This window comes from Mytilus edulis, chromosome 13, assembly GCF_963676685.1.
Source record: "Mytilus edulis chromosome 13, xbMytEdul2.2, whole genome shotgun sequence".
NCBI lineage: Eukaryota > Metazoa > Mollusca > Bivalvia > Mytilida > Mytilidae > Mytilus > Mytilus edulis.
Window position 1 is genome coordinate 18,560,125 of NC_092356.1, and position 22,536 is coordinate 18,582,660.

Consider the following 22,536-nt stretch of genomic DNA (forward strand, 5'->3'; position numbering starts at 1 on the left):
GACACAAACCAAATAATCACTTATGGTTATGGCTTCAAAATATCTAATAAACTTTATAAGATTTCTCATTTATTTATTTATTTGTGTTCGCTTATTTGTTTTTGTTTCTCAACACATTTGCATAGTTCGTTTCATTTCATTTGTCAGTTCCAGGTTTTAGGTTATTCTGTTTATAGTCGGATTGTGAATGACTATTTTAGGTATATCTTGTCACAAATATAAACTTCCGGTTAAAAACACCAGACGAAAACTCGCCACGTTTGTTTTAGGTTCTTGACATATGTTCTTTATACTGTGTCTGTAAAGATCATTTCCAGAAAAGGTTAATGTGAAGCATTTTAATGTTGAAATAAGGTACGCGTAATGTCATAATTTTATATACAGAGGTTATCACAAATGTATATATTTTTTTACAAAAATGCAAGATGCACCAATAGTCTGCGACAAAAACTGTTATGTATTCGTCCTAAAGTTGAAAGCTCATTTGTAGAAAATACTTCTATTTCTAACAAATTTTACGATAATTTTCAATAGCTCAAGCCATTTGTTGATAGTCTAAGCTTATATGGCTTATCTTCTTATGCCTTATGGCTAATCTTGTTTTTGGAACAGACTGCATAAAAATCTTCCACTAAACAATTATTAAAGAACTTGTAGAAGATAGCAATAGAATTCTAAAGACAGTATGTAAGCTCTTCAGTTTTCGTATACTTTATAAAACTCTTTACTACGTTTCCTTACTTGTGCATCAATGTCCTAAATGCTGCCCTTTAACATCTTAGACTAAGGCCAAACAAAAAATATCCTACTGCAGTCTATAATTGGTCATCATGATGGCTGGTTTTGACTTTGTTATTGTACTTATCATACTTGAAAATTCTGCATTTACATCTCTACACTAATACATTGTACTAGTCCAAATAATTATGACATCTTGAAAGGCTATTATATTTTTTTCTTTGACGCCTTACATTGACGAAGAATTTATATATATATGCAAAATTTTTTTAGCTTTCAATGAAAATTTGATGGCTAAATAGGGTGTTAAAGTTGAGGGCAAAATATGCTCTTGAGGTCCAACCGAAAAATGGCGGCTTCAGCATTATGATGTCGCAGGAAGGCGTCAAAGCTAAAATTTAAAATAGCCTTCCAAGAAGTAATAATTATTTGGACTGCTAATACCAGCTTACAAAATAAGGGCAGAATAAATTTTTTCTACTCTTCTTAATAAAAAAAATGTTTCTAAAGATATGTTTTCATTGTTATTCTAAAGTATTGTACAAAAATGCCAATTTTCTTATGGCCGTTTCAACCCAGACTTCCAAATGCTTAAAAACATTTCAGAACTTCAGAAAATTCCACTCCTGGCCTCCATTGGCTTCATCAATCTTAGTGGCAGACAAAACAGGCCAAGCAAATCATATTTTTAAGAATTTCAAAATGACAAGCACTTTACATATTACACGATTTTCATGCGAAAAAAACCCATCCAAAATGAAAGAAAAACTTTGGGAAAAAAAATCGATATTCATGCCATATTTTTGTTCAGGAATACAGTAATGTACAGAGTAGATTAATAAAAATCAATATATATAGATATATAGGAAGATGTGGTGTGAGTGCCAATGAGACAATTCTCCATCCAAATAACAATTTATAAAAGTATATTTTTCATAAAAAAAATTTGGTTCAATATAAAGAGATCAATATTCCGACCATACATGTACATGTATGTAAATATTCGTATAAATTCCATTGATGTCAAATTTCATGGCTAAATAATAATGAGGTTTCCAATTGAATAGACCCCAATTAATTGCAAACTATTTCAAAGCAATATCACACAAACAAATAATATAATTGCCTTAGTTTTAGATAAAAAAGTCATCTTAGAGAAATTTGATTTGGTATAACGATTCAATGCATCACTCTGTTTTGACGTCATTGGAATTTAAATGTAAGCAAACAGGGTCAGCAGCTTAAGTATGGAACAACTGTCAACTTCATTCTTTTGATGACTGAGAAACAACTATGAGTAACCAAGCTTGACAATACATGGTTTAAATTCTGGGATATGTGTTTTTCCTATTACACCTTTGAAAAAAATAGGGTAGGCAGTTTTTACCTTTTTTTTACATTGAGCCTATGGAAGGAACATTCTGACAATGCTTATTTAAAATGACAAAACAAACTTTTTACATGTACAATGTATGTAATTCTTGGGCTTATAAAATAGCATGGGAACCGTAATAGGAAACACCCATCTTTTTTTATTTGGCCTATGAATGGTATGATGCAGTCCTGTAAATCTGATACTTTGATAATCAACGATGGAAATTTTAACGAACTTGACTGGCTTTACAGCCCTTGAACAATCCGGGCTTTGATCATGAATACTTTTTATACCAATACAAAAAAATTTAGCGGTCATATATTTGTATCACGTCTGAGCAGTGTTCTCCCCAGGGCCTTTTAGCATCATGGTAATGTGAAACTATCTGAAATTATCTTCTTATAGATAGTGTTACGGATTTGATGCTATAATTTCTAGAAACAAGATGGTATTTAAAAATTTCCTATGATAATATAAATGTATAAGATATTTCTAAGGAGAACTCTTGTTGTCCAAAGACGCTTACATTGTACATGTAGTTAAATTCAGACAAAATCAGATTACTGAACATGCTGAAAAGTAATCTTTGGGTGCTAATCAATCATATGCCTCATATCACGTTTAAATTTGGTTCCATCTTCATTATTTAATCTCTGATGCATAATTTTCTTATAAAGTTATTTTTTTCAGGAAAGAGTTCCATTAGACACCCCTTTTAATTAACTGTAATTTGGGATGTGTTCATTTAGTGTGATGAGGCCCCATCATAGGGGTGCCATAAGGCACTCTTGGTATAAAATAATCAGATGTGTCTGGTAATTCCTCCTGTCCACCCATTTACATGTACTCCCTTGTTCATTTCATCCAAAAAAAAAATAACTTTGAAGAAAAACGTTTTTTTTTTTACTAATATGTTAAGTACAAATCAAAACGAGACAAGGCAATCGTTAAAACAATTGAAAGCCAAAATAACCCCATAAAATATTTTTGTTCTTTCAGTTCCTGTACATCATGAACATGTACCTTTTATGAATATGTATGGCAAAGATTGATACAAGCTTTCTGTATCTTGGGAGAAAAAAAAATATTGACTCTGAAATAAAATTGTGGGTGATATCATGTATATTAAAACTACTACATGTATATACTGCAAAGACTTAGAACCCATTGACAAGGGTTATGGTGTGTCGTAATTGTCTTATCTGCTTTTCAGAAGACTGAATGATGGCATTATTTTTATTCACCATTTCAACTTTTGTATTCTCATTTTTATGTACATTATTTAACATGTTTAAGCTTTATTCAAAGTTAATATACATAAACTTTACTTTCAAATGTACTATTCTATCTGTTTTTCAGGTTCTTTAAATAGAAGAAACAAAACGGAGTCGAAAGATAATTTTGTATTGACAATTGAAAATCAACAAAATATGACTACTCAACGTAAACATGCTTCCAAACACACAGTGGAAGCAATCAATGCAGAATCATCAGAATCGTTTCCTCATATGATGATTTCAACACACGTTGATCAACCAGGACAAGACAGTGATAAACATGATAAACATGATAAACACAGAAATGATGGACTAAAGGGAGACTATGGAAATATTTCTTTGTTGATGTTTCTATATATACTTCAGGGAATTCCCTTAGGAATAGGTGGGAGTATTCCAATGTTATTGACAAGTAGAAATGTCAGTTACAAAGACCAGGCTGTGTTCAGTTTTGTGTTCTGGCCATTCAGCATTAAATTGTTATGGGCACCTTTAGTGGATTCTTTATATTTTTCCTGGTTTGGACGGCGTAAGACATGGCTGGTGCCTATTCAATATCTAATCGGTGTATTTATGTTGGTTTTATCGTGGAATATTGATCAGTTGTTAGGGACAGAGAACGGAGGAGGACATGTGAACATTGTATATATAACTGTGATATTTTTTATGCTTAATGTTCTAGCAGCCACACAAGATATAGCAGTTGATGGCTGGGCTCTTACCATGTTGTCTAGGTAATATACAATGTAGATGAACATATTATTTTAGGTTCACATAATTAAAAATTTCCTGATAAGAAGCTTAATCCAGTTGGTAATGGATTCAGGTTTGATTTAACAAATTGCTCTTTGGTGTTATGTCAAAATAAATTTAGTGATGCTGAATACATGTACACTGTATTGTATAAATTAATTGAATTATGATTTTTTATTATTATAGGGATAGTATCTTAGCTTAGAATAAAGTACTGTGGATTCAATTATTTTCGTGGGTACCAATTTTCGTGGATTGAAAACTTGCATATTCGTGGATATTTAAATTCATGGTTTTGGGAGAGTTTGCATACATTCCTTTAGGAAATTTGTATTTTGTTGAAAATTTCAATTCGTGGTTCTCCCATTTCCACGAAATCCATGAAAATTGATATGCAACGAATATTAATTAATCCACAGTATTTGGTTTTACATGAACATGCAAGCATTTTTATTTTATTTTTCAGGCGTAATGTGGGATGGGCTAGTACCTGTAACTCAGTAGGACAGACAGCTGGGTATTTTCTAGGAAATGTTCTATTTTTAGCATTAGAGTCAGCTGATTTCTGTAATAAATATCTCAGATCTGAACCTAAAGAAACTGGTTTAGTCACATTAGCAAGTAAGACACATGTCTGTCAGCAGAGTTCTTTTATAAGTCACATGATTGGCTGACAGGGAATATTTTTCATAATTATTTACACTGCATGAAACAATAATACATTACAGCTGTTACATTCATAGATATGCAATATTATATGATCCATAAAAAAAATAACCGGAATCAACAAAATACTGGAGAGCAATAGACAATATCAACCACACATTCGTTAAAAAAATACCATCCTAACAAAAACAAACAAAAACAATCTCAACATACATGTAGGGTCCTAATAGCCTGACTTAGAACAAAATTAGGGGTATTTAAACAGTATAATGTGTACTTAAAGGAGCACTAGCTATGAGATATATAAAAAAAAAACTAAAGTAAGATTTTTTTTGTTTAATCAATAATGAAAGTGAAATAGTGAAATAATAATTCGCTTTTAGCAGCCAAAATGGTTCAATTTTGTCAAATTGAGCGAAGAAACATTGATAATTACTTATTCGCTTCCAAGTGAATAAGTCTACCTTATTAAATCCGTATTCATGTGAACTTCAATTTAACCCCTATAGCTAGAGATTGACAACGCATGCATTGTACGTGTACTGTTTATTTAAAGAAAAAGAATGTCAACAATGAAAGTGAAACTACGGTAAATCATTTGATTACTGATTCTATCCATATAATATCATTTTGATACGGTTGAAAACAATGAGAAACATATTTATCTATAAAATACACTCAAACAGACCTATAAAAATCCAATTGCACGTGTTGGTTTAATCTATTCATATCTTTATTTATGTTTACATCGCTTATATGGTCATCTGAGGTCAAATCGATAGTTAATTAGATGGCACCTGGACTAAAATACACACGAAACGAACCTACATATTATCTACCCTATGCTCTGTAAAATGTTCATTTTACACTTTTGGTAGTTTGGATAAATGTTTTACATTGTTATAAATCAAATATGAGAATTTGAGTCTAATCGGTGACCATGAATTTGACAGTTAGTGTCCCTTTAAACATCCCCATATGTCTACCTCAACCATTTACTGTAAATCTAAACACTCTATAAACATGATTAAAATGATTTTATCCCCCATGGTACAGCGGTATTTTTTGGAATAAAAATTATGTTTTACAGAACAGCTTCAATAAGAAAATTTACAATGAACATGTCGCATAGGTTAATTTTACATTGCAACGAATGAGAATAAATCATACTGTAAGATCACAAATTTGTGTTTATTAGCTGAACCGTGAAATCATTATTAGGTCAGGTATACTACCCTCTTTTCGATGTAGCCTAGTCCAACAGACACAGATTAGTTATCTGTTGGACTAGTCTACTCTTATAGGAGGGTTGTTTACCTAACACAGTAATGACTTCATGGTTATCAAGCAAGCTAACAAAATATAATACCTTTGTCTACACACTCGATGCAATTGGCTGTAACATGATTAAAATGATATTAATTTTAATTTCATTTTAATTTCAGGTTTTTTGTATTTCTGGGGCATTGTATTTTTTACCACAACAACATTAGTGTGGATCTTCAAGCATGAGTCTGATGATCCTGATGCAGACAGCGAGCAGGGTATTATTGATACATACAAACAACTCATTCGTGTCATACAACTTCCTGCAGTTATATCATACGCTGTTATCATACTCACAGCTAAGGTGAGAAGTCTCTTTTTTAAAGAATTTAATTTTTCTTTTTGTAATTTTATTGTAATTTCGCAAGCTCATGCAATAACTATTTTCATTGAAATCTGTCTAAACCCAATGTGGCATAAACTGAAAACCTGGCTTACCATGTAACCAACCATGTTGTTTTAAAACTCCAGTCCTATTGAATCTTGTACATTGTAAACATCATCTAACCTAAAATTTGCCAAAAACGAACAAAATCTTAAGTCCCTACACGGTTTTGGTAAGCCAGATTTCACTGTAGTATTATTTTGCAATAGGTTTTTGGTATTATTTATGAAGTAGGATAATTTATATCATGTATATATTTCAAATTCATTTTGAGGCAAAAAGTACTGTTTACTTTATCAAAGGTGATGGTCTATATTTTATTTGTGCCTTTATAAAATTGAAAGGAAGAAAACCAGTTCAATTAAAATGTTCTAAGTATAATGTTTATAAATGTAACTTGGCAGAGAAACCTACAATTAAAAAAAAAAGACAAATAAGTGAAAACAAATTAATAAAATGGTTTATAATGCTTTTGAGGGATTTACAAATACTACAGTGTTAAAACAGTTATACTTATTAAATTGCATTATTTAAAACACTTTGCAATTTTCCCATTTATAATGAGTTTATTTTATTGTTTATTTTCAATTTTCAGGTTGGATTTTCTGCTGCAGATTCATTAACAGGACTGAAGCTGATAGAATCTGGTATGCAGAAACAGACTCTAGCCCTGTTTGCTATACCTATGATTCCAATACAGATAGTTTTACCATTAATAATTAGCAAGTTTACAGCTGGTCCTAAACCAATGGACGTATTTCTCAGGGCAATGCCATTTAGGTTTGTATTATAAATGCTTCTCTTAATCAATAAACATATTAGTTATGGGCATGTAATTTTCATATTGTAACACATGCATTCTACAGCCACTTTATATTTGCTTGATCGGCAGCTTAAAAATTTTGTAGCTAGTAAGCAAATTTTACATACACCCTCCAACCATGTTGTTGCAAATTTTACAGTCATTTCCTGTTTGGCTATAGTTTGAAATTTTACAACACTTATTGCACAAGAAAAATTTATATCATTTTTGGTTTTCTTTGCCAAGTTAAAAATGTACATTTATTAACAATTTTCCTAGAAAATATGAATTGAACTTTTTTTCTTCATTTCAATTTTATTAATACACAAATAACATCCGTGCCAACACCTTACAGTAAACAAGTACTTTTTGCTTTAATGAAAGGGAGTGCTCAGTTATGCTTCAGCTATCCATACTAGGACAATCAATTGCATACAGCGATTTCGGTTAAGACCTGGTATTGGTCTAGTTATGATAGATACTAGGGTTTATACTTTTGAAATGCTTTTTATAGTGTAATTGTAACTATAATTGGATATTTTTGTATTACAGGTTAATGCTAGGGTTACTGTATGCATTTATTGTATGGCTGTCATCACAAGTACAGGAGACAAAGGGGAATTTCCCAACCTATTTTTATGCCCTCATATTGGGCAGTTATGCAATTCATCAAGTAAGTCTTTATATTGTTTAAGATTGAATTTGTTTATATAAATAATAGTAAAAGTCCATAACAATAAAATCACTTTTGTAGTTGATTTCAGTTGATAGATTGGTATGTCCTGCCATCACCATAAGAGGTATTTATACACATGGTTATTACTTCAAAACACAGATCATATTCAAAATTTGGGTTGCACCACTTTTCTCATTTTCGAGTAATGCCTCTTTATAAAGTTTAATGCAAACGGGTGCATCATGTGTGTCTCATAGACACATTCTCCATTTATTTAAGTAAAATTTCAAGGTACATTCAAGTAACATTTATGTCGTAGAAGAGTTTCCATAGATCTATCTCAATCAACTACATTTTCAATGTATTTATAGTATTATATAGTACATGTTTATCTCAAATAACCATAAATCACATTTATCTTATAAAATTTTAATTTATCATGCATGTATACCAATTGTAGGTAGCATTATACAGTATGTTTGTGTCCCAGATGGCTTTCCATGCAAAAATAAGTGACCCTGCTATAGGAGGAACTTACATGACTCTATTAAATACACTGGCAAACCTTGGTAAGTTCTGTATAGATATAAGAAGATGTGGTATGAGTGCCAATGAGACACCTCTCTGTTCAAGTCACAATTTGTAAAAAGTAAACCATTATAGTTCACAGTACAGTCTTCAACACAGAGCCAAAGCTCACACAAAACAGCAAGCTATAAAGGGCCCCAAAGATGACTATTGTAAAACCATTCAAACAGGAAAACCAACAATCTAATCTATATTAAAAAGGAGAAACACTGTTTTGTAACTGTTTTGTACCATAGCAAACTGAGTTTACCTAGCTGTTTCTAGGTTAACTCGAATAATTCAAGCCCTTTCCGTGTCCGATTTTCTCCCACACGAGGGCTTGAACTCCTTGTGATCATTGGCCGCGTCGCCTGCTCTCTGTGAGAGAGAGCCAATCAGCGGCGATCAGGATATGAGTCTGCGCAACTCTCTTGAAATTGTCTTACCAAACAGGTGTGTTCAATTAACACAAATCCGATAATAATTAATTAACATCAATTAACATCAGTTTACATCATTTATCATCAATTAACATCCGGAACTCCTCCTTCTTTAGCTGCCAATTAAAATCAAAATTCCCATATTGCAAAGCGGTGTGAATTTTCCGGTTGACGGTCTTGATCGAGGAAGACGTTCAGGCGTTAATGTAGCCTTCGTAGATCAGCGGAATATAACGACTGAATTATTCGGGTTATTTCTAGGTAACCTAGAAAATTCTCTTTGTTTACCGGTGATTAATGTAAAACATCTAAGTCAATGCATTTTTAGGGGTCTTGAAGTGTACTCCTTAGGTCACAAGGTCATGTTTAAGAATTGCTGTTGGTCACAGAGTCACTTTGAAGCATATTAATCGTTTGAACATTTTTAAGGTCACAGGTCCTTTTAAATGAGACATCAGGTGGCCTAATTATAAAAGATAAGCAATAAATGGGGAATGTGTCCAAGGGACACAGAAGATGCACCTGCTTGCATATCATATGAAGTTATAAAGGGACATAACTGAAGAACAGACACTACCCAAAATCGTACTTGAACTGAGTTTTGTTGTAATAAGTAGTGTGTATAATTTTCATTACATTTGGTTGAGGAAAACTTAAGATAGAGAATGGAAATGAAGAATTCAGCATTTTTTTTCTGTTTTTAAAGGGGCATAACTCTAATACAGTAAAAGGGACACCACCAAAAATGTAATGCCCCCTCTTAGTGGAGGGGGCATAAAGACAATACAAAACAGCACAATTGGCAAAAACCCTTCTAAAATTTCATAGATAACCACTGATAATGTTCTTACTTTAAACAGAAAGTAGCTGTCATTCACATTATCAAAAATTACTATTTTAGATTTCAAAACAGAAATGTGATTCACAAATGTTAGTAATGGCACTAAAAATCCATCAATTCATGTTTTTTTTTTTCTCAAAAAAATCCCCTATAAAAAAATAAAATCTTAAAACTTAAAAAAGTTTTTGCGAAATTTGTAGAACTGCAAAATGCTCCTTTAACTTGAACTTTGACTGGTTTAATTCATTATAGGTGGTAATTGGCCAGCAACAGTAGCATTGTGGTTAGTAGAAGGACTAACATGGAAGTCATGTCATGGAGGTCCTGGTCAGTGTGCCTCTACAGCTGAAACTGAGGTAAGTAGATCAGAATAATCTTGTGAGATGTTTAATTCTCATTCCATTGCGTATTATTGCTAGTTAAAAATGAAAGATGTTCAATGGTGATATATATACCAGTGTCCCTAACGGAGAAAACACTCTCACTCTCAAGAGTTCTGTTTGAAAGACTTTGGGTTGAAAACTTTCAACCAAGTTTTCTTGGCTCCAATGCAGGTGCACTCTACTCCAATTTTAATTGACTAAGATTTCAGTTGTCCTACCAAAGATTGGTTGTTTTGTCCAGTTACTCTGGCTTCCTCTACCAATTAAAAACTGACCGCCACAAAATATCACAATAGTGTTGAAAGTGGTGTTTAACTCTAATCAATCAATCAATCTTGGCTCCTATTAAAGGAAATATTATTTATGTTTGTATATAATTTGAAAATTAACAATGTTCAAAGTACTGGTAAGAAAAAATTTCAGCAAATCCTTGCATTAACCTGTGTCTTAGGCTTGTACGAATAGAATTATATTTCGAGACAATTTTAATGTTATTCTATATGGACAATTTCTATTTTTAGGCTTGTACATCAGCAGGAGGAAACTGTCAAACAGAGATTGATGGATATTATATAGAATCATTCCTGTGTGTAGTGATAGGTATTTTCTGGTTTCTATGGCGACAGAAAAGAGTACGACAGTTAGACAGACTACCTCTTGATGCATGGAAATGTTCCTAGTATAGACATTATAAGGATTGACTAATAATTTGATATGATTGTATGGAATAAGTCAGTTATGTATGACGCATTTGGAAAAGATTTGAATAAATTTAATCTACAAGCATATCAAGGCAATTTGAGAAGGGGCATCATTTTATAAAATAATCAGGCATGTTTTTACACAAAAGTTCCACCAAATTTCTAATGAAAATTGTATCTAGGGTCTTGGGGGTGGTAAAGCACCTTTCATTTTATTTTGCAATAGCCCTTAGATGTACAGACCTTTGAAAAGGGCAACTAAGAATTCAAAAAGTAAAGTTTGCTTTTATTTTTATATAAAATGTTAAAAATTTAAAACCCTCAAATAAAATAACATTTATATCTGGGATTTATTGGAAAATTTAATAAATATTTCTGCTGTACATAATAAATGGATGCAATAAAGTGAAGAAAAACATGTGAAAAATATTCAGATGTTAGTTTAATTATGTAAAACAGTAAAAGAAGTTCATTTAAAGTGGTAAAAACCCAAAACATTAAATTCATAATAAATTGCAGGCTTGTGATCAGTATTTTTAGAGAACTGTTCAAATTATGTATTGCTATTCAATATAAAAAATCATAATTAATAATGAAATTGATGATTATAAACTAGACGGTTTCCTATAAATATAGTCAGGAAAACAAATTTTATTACATTTCTTAGAAAAGGGTAATTGATTGTCCGTCCTATAAAATTTAGTCAGTTAATGGACATTCTGTGTTAACTACTCACACTTATAGACGTTATTGATGTGTATGTGTAAAACAAAATTCTCTTTTTTCCGAATTGGTTATTTTTTAATTCATCTGTTGTGTATTTTCATGATTATTTATAACTTTATTTACATTCCTTGCATGCTGTGAAGTGTTTAATTTTCCCCAAGGGTTAAATTTTTAGTGACAAACTGTGTCACTAATTTGAATTTCACAATTTCTAGGGCCAAACTATGTAACATGTTAAAATTTCACAATTTCTAGAGCCAAATTATTTCACAAGTTTAAAGGAGTAGGTTCAGTAAGACCCCTTTTTGGCCCCATAATATAGCAGTTTTACAAAATTGTGAAAATGTAAGCTTTTAGATATTTACTGGAAAGAAGAATGCTTCTGCTACATAAATATGGGCGGTTTTTGACAATACAATGTACATATATCGGGTACTAGCATCATTAAATCATGCTAAATTACTGAAATCTTCACAATTTTAGCATTTTAGTTAAATTTTAGACGGTTTCCGTCTTAAATGAAAGTGGCAGCATTCGTGTTCATTCATAATATTGAAATGTAAGTTGAATTTGGTGATAATACATAACATATATAAAGGTTGAGGATGAACACGGATGCGGCCACTTTCATTTTTGACAAAAACCATCTGAAAAGTGACGTTTTTTGGCATATTTGATGGATTTTTCATATTTAAGCTTCAATTGGAGGATTTTTAATGACTAAATCAGTTAAAATCTTTCCCAAAAAATTATTGAATCAATTGAAATAGACCCTTAAGTGTTTAAAAAGTGTCCAAAATCTTTCGTTAGATGAACTTGAAATTTGAGGCCAAAATCAGCCCTTACCCGACCTACTCCTTTTGCCTTTTCTCCCTCAAAGATCAGTTATATTGTACCTGCTATTTGTGATTTTTTTGTAATTGCAAAATAAGACAAAATTGAAACACTCTATTAAAATTTTTACACCTTACAGTATAGAAGAAGTTGGACCAAAATGCAATATGAAATGTACTAAGAGCTAGATTATTTGTTGGGGCAATATATTTTTTTCATGTTTATATTGATTCAATATCTTGTTTATTGTTTTGTATTATGAATTCACTGTTTTATACATAAAGCTTCACAGTTATCACACATAAATACACTGAACTCATTTATGTTGAAACTTAGCTTGGGATACCTTGCTCTCAGCTCAACAGAACATCACGACTACTGTTTGTAGGATGAAAGAAAATTGAATTTTTCAATTGGTATCAAGTCTTATAGAAGGTCATCTATATTTAGCTTCATTGTTATTATTAGCTTTGATTTTTGCAAATTTATCCCGTTTCAATTTTTACAATAACATAAACATATCAAACATTATTTATAAATTAATGGTAAATACTTATTAGGGTTTGCATGCATTATTTGTCAAAACGAGGAAGTTAAATATGCAGGGAAATACCATTGCTTTAAAAATAACATCCCCTGGAAAATGAATCCACAGTAAATTAAGAATTGAACATCTTTACATAGTAACTTAACCTTATTGTTGTGTATTGTAAAACATTGTTCAAGTTTTTTATTTGATAGTTTTGTTTGTTTGTGTATGTATTGGAAATTCAGTTCTTGTAATAGTGAAAGTTGGTTATATGTGAATTCCCCACAGATCAAAGATTTTGTGGTCTATAGCTGTGGCTATGTTTGATTAGATAAATAAGTTTATGAAATAACATTTTTTTAATCATGTATTCCACTATTTTCTATTGACAAAGCATTGGTAGTTTTGAAAAATAATCAGATATGTTTGTGACAATCAATGTATAGAAAAGAAAGGACCAATTTAGAGAAATGTCAAGTGATGGTGTCTGAAGGTACTAGGTCTATTTTTCTTAGCCATGCAAAGCATTCAATTTTAAGACTGTTTCTTACAACTGCTCACGATATTTTTGTGAAATAACCATTTTGATAGAGTGTCGACACGCCCACCTTTAGTTTTCCCATTTGAATTATTTTACAATCATTACTTTGGGGCCTTTCATAGCTTACTTTGCAATATTTATTTTGCTCATTTTTGAAGGCCTAAAGTTGATAAAATCTTCGTCATTTGGACTCTAATAGAGTTGTCTCATTGGCATCGGCACACACCAACCCCAACACCTCTACCCGTCAGGTGTGAAAAGAAAAATCAATCCATGCACTTGTCTTTATGCTATGCGTGTTCCTCATGAACCTTATCTAACAGGGCATAATTAAGGCAGCTTTTTCATGTAGTCTTTTATGTCTGTTTATACACCTGTTCTGTTGGTTGACTTCCCCTTTTTGAATTTACCCTTGGAGTTTGGTATTTTTGTTATACTTTTTAATGGACTCTGTGTTTTTATAGTGTAGAGAAATATTTTTTTTAATGGATCCCTGCGTAAATTGTCAACCTATATAAACAGACTTCTTGAATCAAGTAATACTGTGAATTGTTTCCAGTAATTTAATGTAATGCATTATTTGTTCATTAAATACTCCAGTATAGACAGGTTTTCATGTTTTCAAAAAAATAAAGCCAAGTCATTAAGTTATGTTCTATTTGATGTGTTCTTCTAAGAAGTATATCTTTACAGTAATATTAAACTGTTGAGAATTAAATATTGTTAAGAATTGATATTTTTTTCTAATAAACTATCAAAACTTTTATGTAGACTTTATTGTTTTGTATTGGGTATTAGTTTTGTTAAGTTAACCCAGTTGTGGTGAACTAAGTTTTTGAGAAGAACATAAAACCTTTCCCCGGAATCAGTTAGTGTTTACCTGGTGATTGACATTTTTGTCTCCCCTATATGGAGTCAAAAAGTGAGACATGGGTATGCAGTTTACAGTATCAGGTGCAGCATCAACAATGTTTTAGTTTGTGATTAGGTTAGTTTATTTGGAACCACTAGTGGTAGGTCAATGATATTTGGTATTAAGGTAGTTGTAAAAGCATTGGCACAACCAAAAGTCAATAATGAAGATTCATTGTGAGTGATGACCAAATTTTAACCAAGTAAATTCAGGGACAAATTAAAGATGTGAAGATTCAGATTATTTGTCAATAACCCCAGATTGACTGTGATTTAGGCCAATGGCCCTATGTGTAGGCATGAAAATCACTGTGAATGGTAACAACACTTACATAAATTCTACTTCCCAAAGCACTTTTCTTGATAAAACTAAATGACCCTCAGTGTTCACAATGAAAGATTCAATTCGCCGTTTTAGAATCTAATGCATTCTGGGTAATATTTCCAAAAGTGTACACCAAAACGTTATGATTGGTTTAAAAAGTGATAAACAATAGAAATTCAACCAATGATGTAAATCATTTTCATTTTGGTGAAGAACAATGAAATTATCCATAGTTCTTTAGATTTTGAAACGGTCTATTGTGAATAAAAATAACACTTAAATTAATTAACCTCTGAAGCAATTACTGAATAAAAGTTGATGACCTGTTTTAAACTTGAAGATTTAGTGATGTAGGTGAGGAGTCAGAAGTCCACAATTAGTCATTGACTATTCAGTGGTGTAGGTCAAGGACATAGATTCATTGTGAATGAAAATAACTCAACGCCTCAAAAGCGCTCAACTAAATGAAAGTTAATAACTCAGAATTAATCATGAAGATTCAGTGAAGGCCCAGAATCCCAATTTTTAACTATGAAATTCAGTTTGATATTCAAGTCATGAACCCAGGTTTGATCATGAAGATTTACATTACGATGCTAGAGAATGACCAAAATTAGTTGTACCCATGAAAATTTAGTGTAATGTGGGTTTATGACATCCTGATTTTTTAGTGGTAAGTAGGTTTATGTCCACCAGTAAAACCACAATTTGTTTTTTTATTCATATTGTTTTCACATTTTGTCCTTTCTGGCCTTTCATATATAGTTGTCTATATAAAATGAGTTTTGTTCATTGTTGACCATTTTGACAAGATTTGTTATGACTGTTATTTATATGTCTTTTCTATACGAGTTTTGGTCATTGATGAAGGCCATTTTGACAAGATTTGTCATGACTGTTTTTTATATGTCTTTTCTATACGAGTTTTAGTCATTGTTGACCTACAGTTGCTTACATCCACTTTATTTGGTGTATGGTAGATAATTGTCTTGGTGGCAATCATACCCCCATCTCCTTATTTATGTAATTCAGAGGCCGATTTAGAGGGTTGAGCTACATTAATGGTTAGTCCTGACCTCTTCCTCTCAACATTTAAATCTTTTGTCTAGTTTGAGGGCTCCCTCATTCCAAATTCTGTTCTTTAAATTTATTTTATTTTATGAACAAATAACAACTACACAGATTACAGCTGGCCTTTTATTTCCAACTTTAACATTAACTTGCCATAATGAACTAGTACAATGTTGATGTAATTTTTCAGTTTCATTGATGTTGTGTTTAAAAATCCATCATTATTTCATTATAAAACACTTTCATGATCACATTTCTAAAATCTAACTGTTCAAAATCTTATATAAAAAACAGAAAAATGTTATGTACAAAAAAAGTTTCTGTAACAAGATTTTGTAAAGCAAGAAAAAAAAGCACCTATTTCTATAGAAAAAAATATTACAGCAAGTTCATTAATTTTCCTCAAAACTTAGGAGGTAGACCTAAATTAAGGTAAATCTCTTAAAAAAATAATGGTATGTTTTAGGCCTTTAATTTCATAAACATATGCAAAGCTTCCTTGTAACAAAGATTATTTGTGTTGCACAAGAATGCTTGATAAACATTGATGAAACCGAACTATTACAAACGCATTACAGATTTAAAGAATTCCCTTAATCCAAGTTGACCCCTTTAACATACTGGATTTCCCATGATAAATTCTAACAAACGGAAAAAAAAGATGGATATAATTAAGTAACATAATATTTCTTTATTCTAGTCTACCCAAAAACAGTCTATATCCTCATATTCCTTCGTCAACCAAAAAAGAAAGTACTTTCAGTGTCCAGTGACAAGTATTTCTCGCTGCAATAGCATGGTGCAGTGTTAAAAGAGCCTTTCAAAATAGGACACATCCTTTTATTTCATTTAAATATTTATTTATTTTTAGGAATATCATGCATGCACAGCATGTAGTAAAAGTTCTGTTTAGAAATTTAAAGCTATGTATAGCATAATGGTATGCAGGGGCCAAAATAACAAAAGCCCATTTCCTAAATAAGTTTAGCCAACACTGAAAGCTATTGAAATGTACTGTGCCAAAATAAAGTTTAAAAATCACCCTTACTATTACCGAAAAAGTTATGAAATTTGTTCACCAATGTTTATACAAAATATGGGAAAAAAAAGAATCACTAAGAAATAAATTTCCAAATTCAGTTTTAAATAACAAGGTTATCAACTGATGCACCATGTTTAATAAACAAACAAAAAATACAGAAATAGAAATTGACAAATTCATTACAATATAAATTAAGTTACACAACAAAAGTTACATTTAAACAAAAACATCAGAAAAAGAGAAATCATGCGTATCTCAAGGAAAGCAATATATTTCTTAACAGCTTTATTTTCTGCTTATATTGCTGCAGTTGAATGTTAAATGAATTATGAATGAATGAACCATTTCAGAATCTAATGCATTCTTGGATATATTACAAAAATTGTACAAGTGCTGCTTTTGGTTACAAAAATCAATAACAATGGATTTTGACCAATGGCAAAACACCTTTTTCCTTTTGGTGTACAAACAATGTAAAATTACCCATAATCCTTGAGATTCTGAAACTATGAATTATGATACAACTGAATGCCAATGTTCAATGATTTAAAGTCTGACCGTCTGTTAACAAGCCAATGTAACGTCTTCAATAGTCCAATGATTTGTGATGAGAGAGCACAATGCTTAAGTCATACGATAAGATGATATTGTAAGTTACGAGACACAATAAATACTATATTCCACGTGGAATGACTTGTATGATATGTACAACAGCTATTCATCCAGACATATAACACTCTTTCCACCATTCACTTTTGGTTCACCTTTCCCAGAATCTGGTCCTTAAAATATACAATTACAGAACTTTTAAGATTTAATCACATTTCATTAATAAACAAACAAATTTAGATGTTGGTTTCTTCTGGTATTAAAAATATGCATACTTTTCTTGTTCCTGTTTGTAATTATCTTCTTTTGTTGTATAAAGTGATTATTACAATTTATATGAAATGAATGTTGTACTTAGTTTATCATTCAAACAACTGCAGTGTTTGTAAAAGGTACTATGCCAAAGGTTTCCAGTCATTGACAAATTTAGAATTTAAAGTTATTGTTTTAACCAAATCTTTTAACATAGGTCTTAAAATGTGAAATTTTGTATGCATCTTTTTAACCCTAAATATATTGTTACTTTTGTATTGCCCTGTACCCATAAGAATATCACAGCTTGTATTACTGGTTAACCCATAATCTCCATTTAACCCTTAAGAACATTGAATTGCCCTATAATCTCAAAAACATCAGATTTGCATTTCCCTCTTAACTTTTGACCTACATTTTAACCCTCAGCATATAGAAATACCCTATAACACTAAGAGAATATCAGATTTTGTATTACTGTATGTCCTGTCTGCCTCAATGAATACCAGTTTATCAAAAGTCAATTAAACTGCATTGTAACCTTATCATAAGACAGCAGTTGTATATATCTGTTGTAAGGGCTATTCCAGAAAAAAATGTAGGGGGGGGGGGGGGAGAGAGGCAGTTTTTGTCAGCACCTGCCACCCAGACAATTGTAATTGAGAATTATAGTGCATTGTAGTGTGAAAAGTTTTTCTGATACCCATTACCCATGTATAATTAATACAATGTGCCTTCCAACCCCCCCCCCCCCCCCCCCCATACATTTTTTTCTGGAATAGCCCTAAGCATATCTCATGATATCTATCATGGCACAAGTTCTTCATATGACATTTTTAACTGATCTATATTTTGACAAACAACATAAATTGATGAAACAATCATGCAGGTCTGATGATGAACTCTTATCCATCAAAGCAAGTAAAAAGTTTACAAAAAAACTTCATTGAATTTGTCTCTGATTTATATTGCCTACTATTAAAATGGCTATCCAAAGCAGTTATAAAGAAATGTTCAGCAACTGTAGCCATGCAATGATGATTAGTCAGTCCATCATCTGTTTTCTTATTTTGAACTTATCTTTTAATTTAATCTTGAACTTTATATAGTCTATAATTTCAGTTTTATGAATGTCTAAGCCATGCTAAGTGTTATAATTGTTTTGTATTCAAATGAAATCAGTCATGCAGAATAGAATATATATATGGGCAGAATTCCCAGTTAAATATCTCTTTCAATATGACTTTTGTTTGTAAACATTTTAAAGATGCAAAATGGTTGAGGTCTCAGTTCCCAGTATGCAACATGTTATTTTTCACACAGCATAAATATATGCCTCACGTGGTAGCCTCAAGTGCTATGTTCATTCCAATGTCATCATTTTTTTACTACATTAATACCACAAGTTTTACAGACTGGTGCAGGATGTGAAGCAGAAAAATCTTTCTATCTTCTACCATGTTTACAGGATCTGAATTACTGTCATTGTAAGTAGTGTGTTTAAACAAGTCAGGAATATGACATTTACTTTCCATTTGTTCGTTTGGTTGATAAAAGTCAAAGTTCTAATTTGGCATTTTTTTTTTGGACTTCCCCCTTTAAAATTTAACTTTTGTTAAAGCTTGGTACTTTTTCGCAAAAATATCGTTCGATAGTGTTTTGATAATGGTCTAAACAATGTCTTATTAATAGCCTTTGCTTACTATTATTTTACAAGTTTTGAGGTCTTTGTTTGTATTCAATTTTATTCTGGGAGTCTTTAATAGAGCCAGTCTTAATATTTTCATGGAACCCCTTTAAAAGCATGACATTAATCTTAATTTACTTGGTTTAAGGCTGAAATGGAAATGGCATGCCAAAGAATCGTCTAAGAGCACTGCCTTGATTCTTCACGTTTCCTAAAATATTTGTTCATTTCGTATCAAGTCACGTATCACATTTTACATATCAAAATGGTAAAGCAATGATAATTTAATGATGTAATAATAATATTAAAATGACTACAAATATCACACCAAAAATAAACACACCATCAGCAAAAAGCACGAAGGGGCACATGCTCGTTACGCGAAAGGCACATGCTTAGATCGTAAAAATCAACATGCCTCTTTATTTGGACATACTTTGACTAAGCATTGTCTTCTCTATAGTCTTGCTTAGTGATTCAGACGTGACGACCCACGGGAACGATTCACTCGATAAAAATGGAGACTGATCAAAGGCTGATGGTCCTGTGTGGGTAAAATATATATGTGCACCATGCGATTATCATTGTTGGTAATAAACACAAGATTATTTAATCTTAATCTTGTCATCATGCTTATGTGATTTTTTTCTAAATTACGTGTGAATGTTGACTTGCTCAAGGTTTGTGATTGCAATGTGAAATACTGTAAACCAACTTATTTTCAGATCAATTCATTCAAACAGACTCTGTGCCATTTATTTTTTACCTTTTAGTGTATTTAGAGATAGAACCAAGTTTAACATAGGTGCCATTTATTTTTTACCTTTTAGTGTATTTAGAGATAGAACCAAGTTTAACATATTCAAGATGATATCTTTTTATATATTCACAAAATGTTTCTTCTGGCACGAGTCCTGCTCAATAACATAAATAAATTTCTAGCCAAAAATTAGTTGGTTTACAGTCTTGTGAATCCATTAGGAAGTAAAAGTATTCCTCCATTTTATAGGTATATCATAACTATAGGTGTTGGCATTTCATTACTTTTCAATGTTCAAGAAGCATACAAAATTATTTTAGTATTTTTTCCATTTTTGGTTGGTTCTTTTTAACTGAACAGCTGGTTTGTTTGTTTGCTTGCTTTTAAACTCCAAATGTATTTCTGTTCAAATAAGTAATCAATTAGTTAACTACATACCAGGTGTGGGAACCGGAGATCTGTGAGAGGGACTAGCTTGGGCTGGACTCTGTTTTAATGCTGACATCTGACCTGGAAGTCCTCCTGAAAAAAACCAACAACTTAAAATTGAATTAAAATTCCAAATAGTAATACATGTTGCAAGTTGTTGAAGTAGTGACTGGAAAGAACAACTGATTACAAAAATTTTCTATTTTCTATAGAACTCATGATCAACCAGACAAGGGCTATGGAGTCGAGGTATTACATATGTACTAGTCACTTTATAAAAATTACTAGCCCTCAGACTCTTAATTTAACCAATTTTTCTATATATTCAGTGCATATTGATATTCTTAAAGAGTATTTAGATCATATAAATTTCCACTTTAACTAAAACAGTTCTATTTTGAAGAGAAATAAAATTTAGAAAGGAAATGGGGAATGTGTCAAAGCGACAACAACACGACCATAGAGCAGATAACAGCCGAAGGCCACCAATGGGTCTTCAATGTAGCGAGAATTCCCGCACCCGCAGGTGTCCTTCAACTGGCCCCTAAAAAATATGTATACTAGTACAGTGATAATGGACGTCATACTAAACTCCGAATTATACACAAGAAACTAAAATTAAAAATAACATTTATGTATCAGATTTCCAATAAGACCAAAACAATTGGTATTTAAGTGTCAACAAGAATGTCCTGTAAAAAAAATAACATGTTTGTAGAATTAAAACAAGAGTTATCGGTATTTCCCTCTTATTATAATTCCCACATATGACAAGAGTTAATGAATCTCCAGATAGAACTATAAATGACACACGAGTGGAAGCTTTTCAAGCCCTTAAGCATTTCATAACCATTGGCAAATCCAGGGGGTTCCGGGGGTTTAAAAAACCCCTCTTTTTTTGGGCCAATCAATGCATTTGAATAGGAGCATATAGCTGGAACCCCCCTTTTTACTCTGGATTGGGAACCTCCCCTTTTTAAAATGGCTGGATCTGCCCCTAATCACCCAACACCAGCTGACAGCTGTCAGTTCCATACTTTAGGCCAGTGATGTAACAATGGCAACAGATTTTTCTCAAGTATTTGAAATTTAAGGGTTTCCTAAAAATGGTTCAGTAGTGATGTTAAGATCTTACAAATATCACTGGATTTTCAGAAATACTCTATTACTGTAGATTGATTTATTTTCGTTTAAACCAATTTTCGTGAATTTAAGGAAAAAATTATTTTACTGGATTTTTTTAATTTCATGCTTTTGACAAATTCTGCAAACACAAAGAAAATTTATATCTGTTGAATATTTTAATATGTGGTTAGCCTTAAACTGTGAAAATTCTTAGTACTCAGGGATCTCCATGGCCTGTTTAACGATGGCGCCCCGCCATCGTTCAAATGTCTTGCGCCATCGTCAAATGACTTGCTCCATCGTTAAATTATCTTGCGCCATCGTTAAATTGTCTTCCGCCATCGTTCAAAACTTCATCATTTTTTGTAGCCCGACGCCATTTTTTTATCAATTATAATCAAATGCATGTAATTGCATAACCCTCAGGCTTTTTGTGTTATAATCCAACACAGTTCTAACGCCTGAGGGATATCCGGATTAAGATCGCTAATCACTTGTACCTGAGCTTGTACAGGTAGATCAACAAACCAGACAGGAGAATACTATCTGAGGATAGACGATCCATTTGTCGAATTAATCAACTAAGTTTCAGCAAATGATTATGATAATTTGGATTAAATAAATAAATTAATAATCCAGTTACAAAGAAAACAGTTTAACAAGTCGAACACGTGCTTTATTTTGACTTACGCAATCAGCATCCCCCTTTTTTTAAGAAGTACAAAATAAGACGCAAAACAGTAAATATTATTTCATCACAAATA

The 22,536-nt window shown here is 31.7% G+C and overlaps 2 protein-coding genes across 17 annotated transcripts in view; one reads left to right on the top strand and one right to left on the bottom strand.

Annotated features, from left to right (window-relative positions):
* Positions 1-227: 227 nt before the first annotated feature.
* Positions 228-11,816, top strand: LOC139502109 (acetyl-coenzyme A transporter 1-like). The gene is made up of 9 exons (XM_071291475.1): positions 228-354; positions 3,473-4,124; positions 4,610-4,764; positions 6,255-6,439; positions 7,116-7,300; positions 7,875-7,995; positions 8,459-8,567; positions 10,099-10,202; positions 10,751-11,816. Exons 2-9 carry the CDS (start codon positions 3,544-3,546, stop codon positions 10,907-10,909), a joined length of 1,599 nt encoding a protein of 532 aa, XP_071147576.1. The 5' UTR covers positions 228-354; positions 3,473-3,543; the 3' UTR covers positions 10,910-11,816.
* A 4,164-nt stretch (positions 11,817-15,980) lies between these two features.
* Positions 15,981-22,536, bottom strand: part of LOC139501413 (chromodomain-helicase-DNA-binding protein Mi-2 homolog) — a 55,160-nt gene continuing 48,604 nt past the window's right edge. For 9 of the 16 annotated variants that reach the window (XM_071290474.1, XM_071290473.1, XM_071290472.1 and 6 more), the window contains 3 exons: positions 20,657-20,740; positions 19,895-20,002; positions 15,981-17,692 (listed from right to left, as the gene is read on the bottom strand). In XM_071290474.1, coding sequence (XP_071146575.1) covers positions 17,625-17,692; positions 19,895-20,002; positions 20,657-20,740 — 260 coding nt within the window. In that variant the 3' untranslated portion in view covers positions 15,981-17,624. Of the gene's footprint in view, positions 17,693-19,876; positions 20,003-20,656; positions 20,741-22,536 lie in introns of all 16 variants that reach the window. The other 7 variants (XM_071290482.1, XM_071290480.1, XM_071290476.1 and 4 more) reach the window with 2 other exon arrangements.

Bases quoted from the DNA above. Each gene is read 5' to 3' on its own strand.
- LOC139502109 (XM_071291475.1), top strand. From the start codon at position 3,544: ATGACTACTCAACGTAAACATGCTTCCAAACACACAGTGGAAGCAATC. The intron at 6,440-7,115 runs GTGAGAAGTCTC...TTCAATTTTCAG, and splicing joins TTATCATACTCACAGCTAAG to GTTGGATTTTCTGCTGCAGA. The intron at 7,996-8,458 runs GTAAGTCTTTAT...TACCAATTGTAG, and splicing joins GCAGTTATGCAATTCATCAA to GTAGCATTATACAGTATGTT.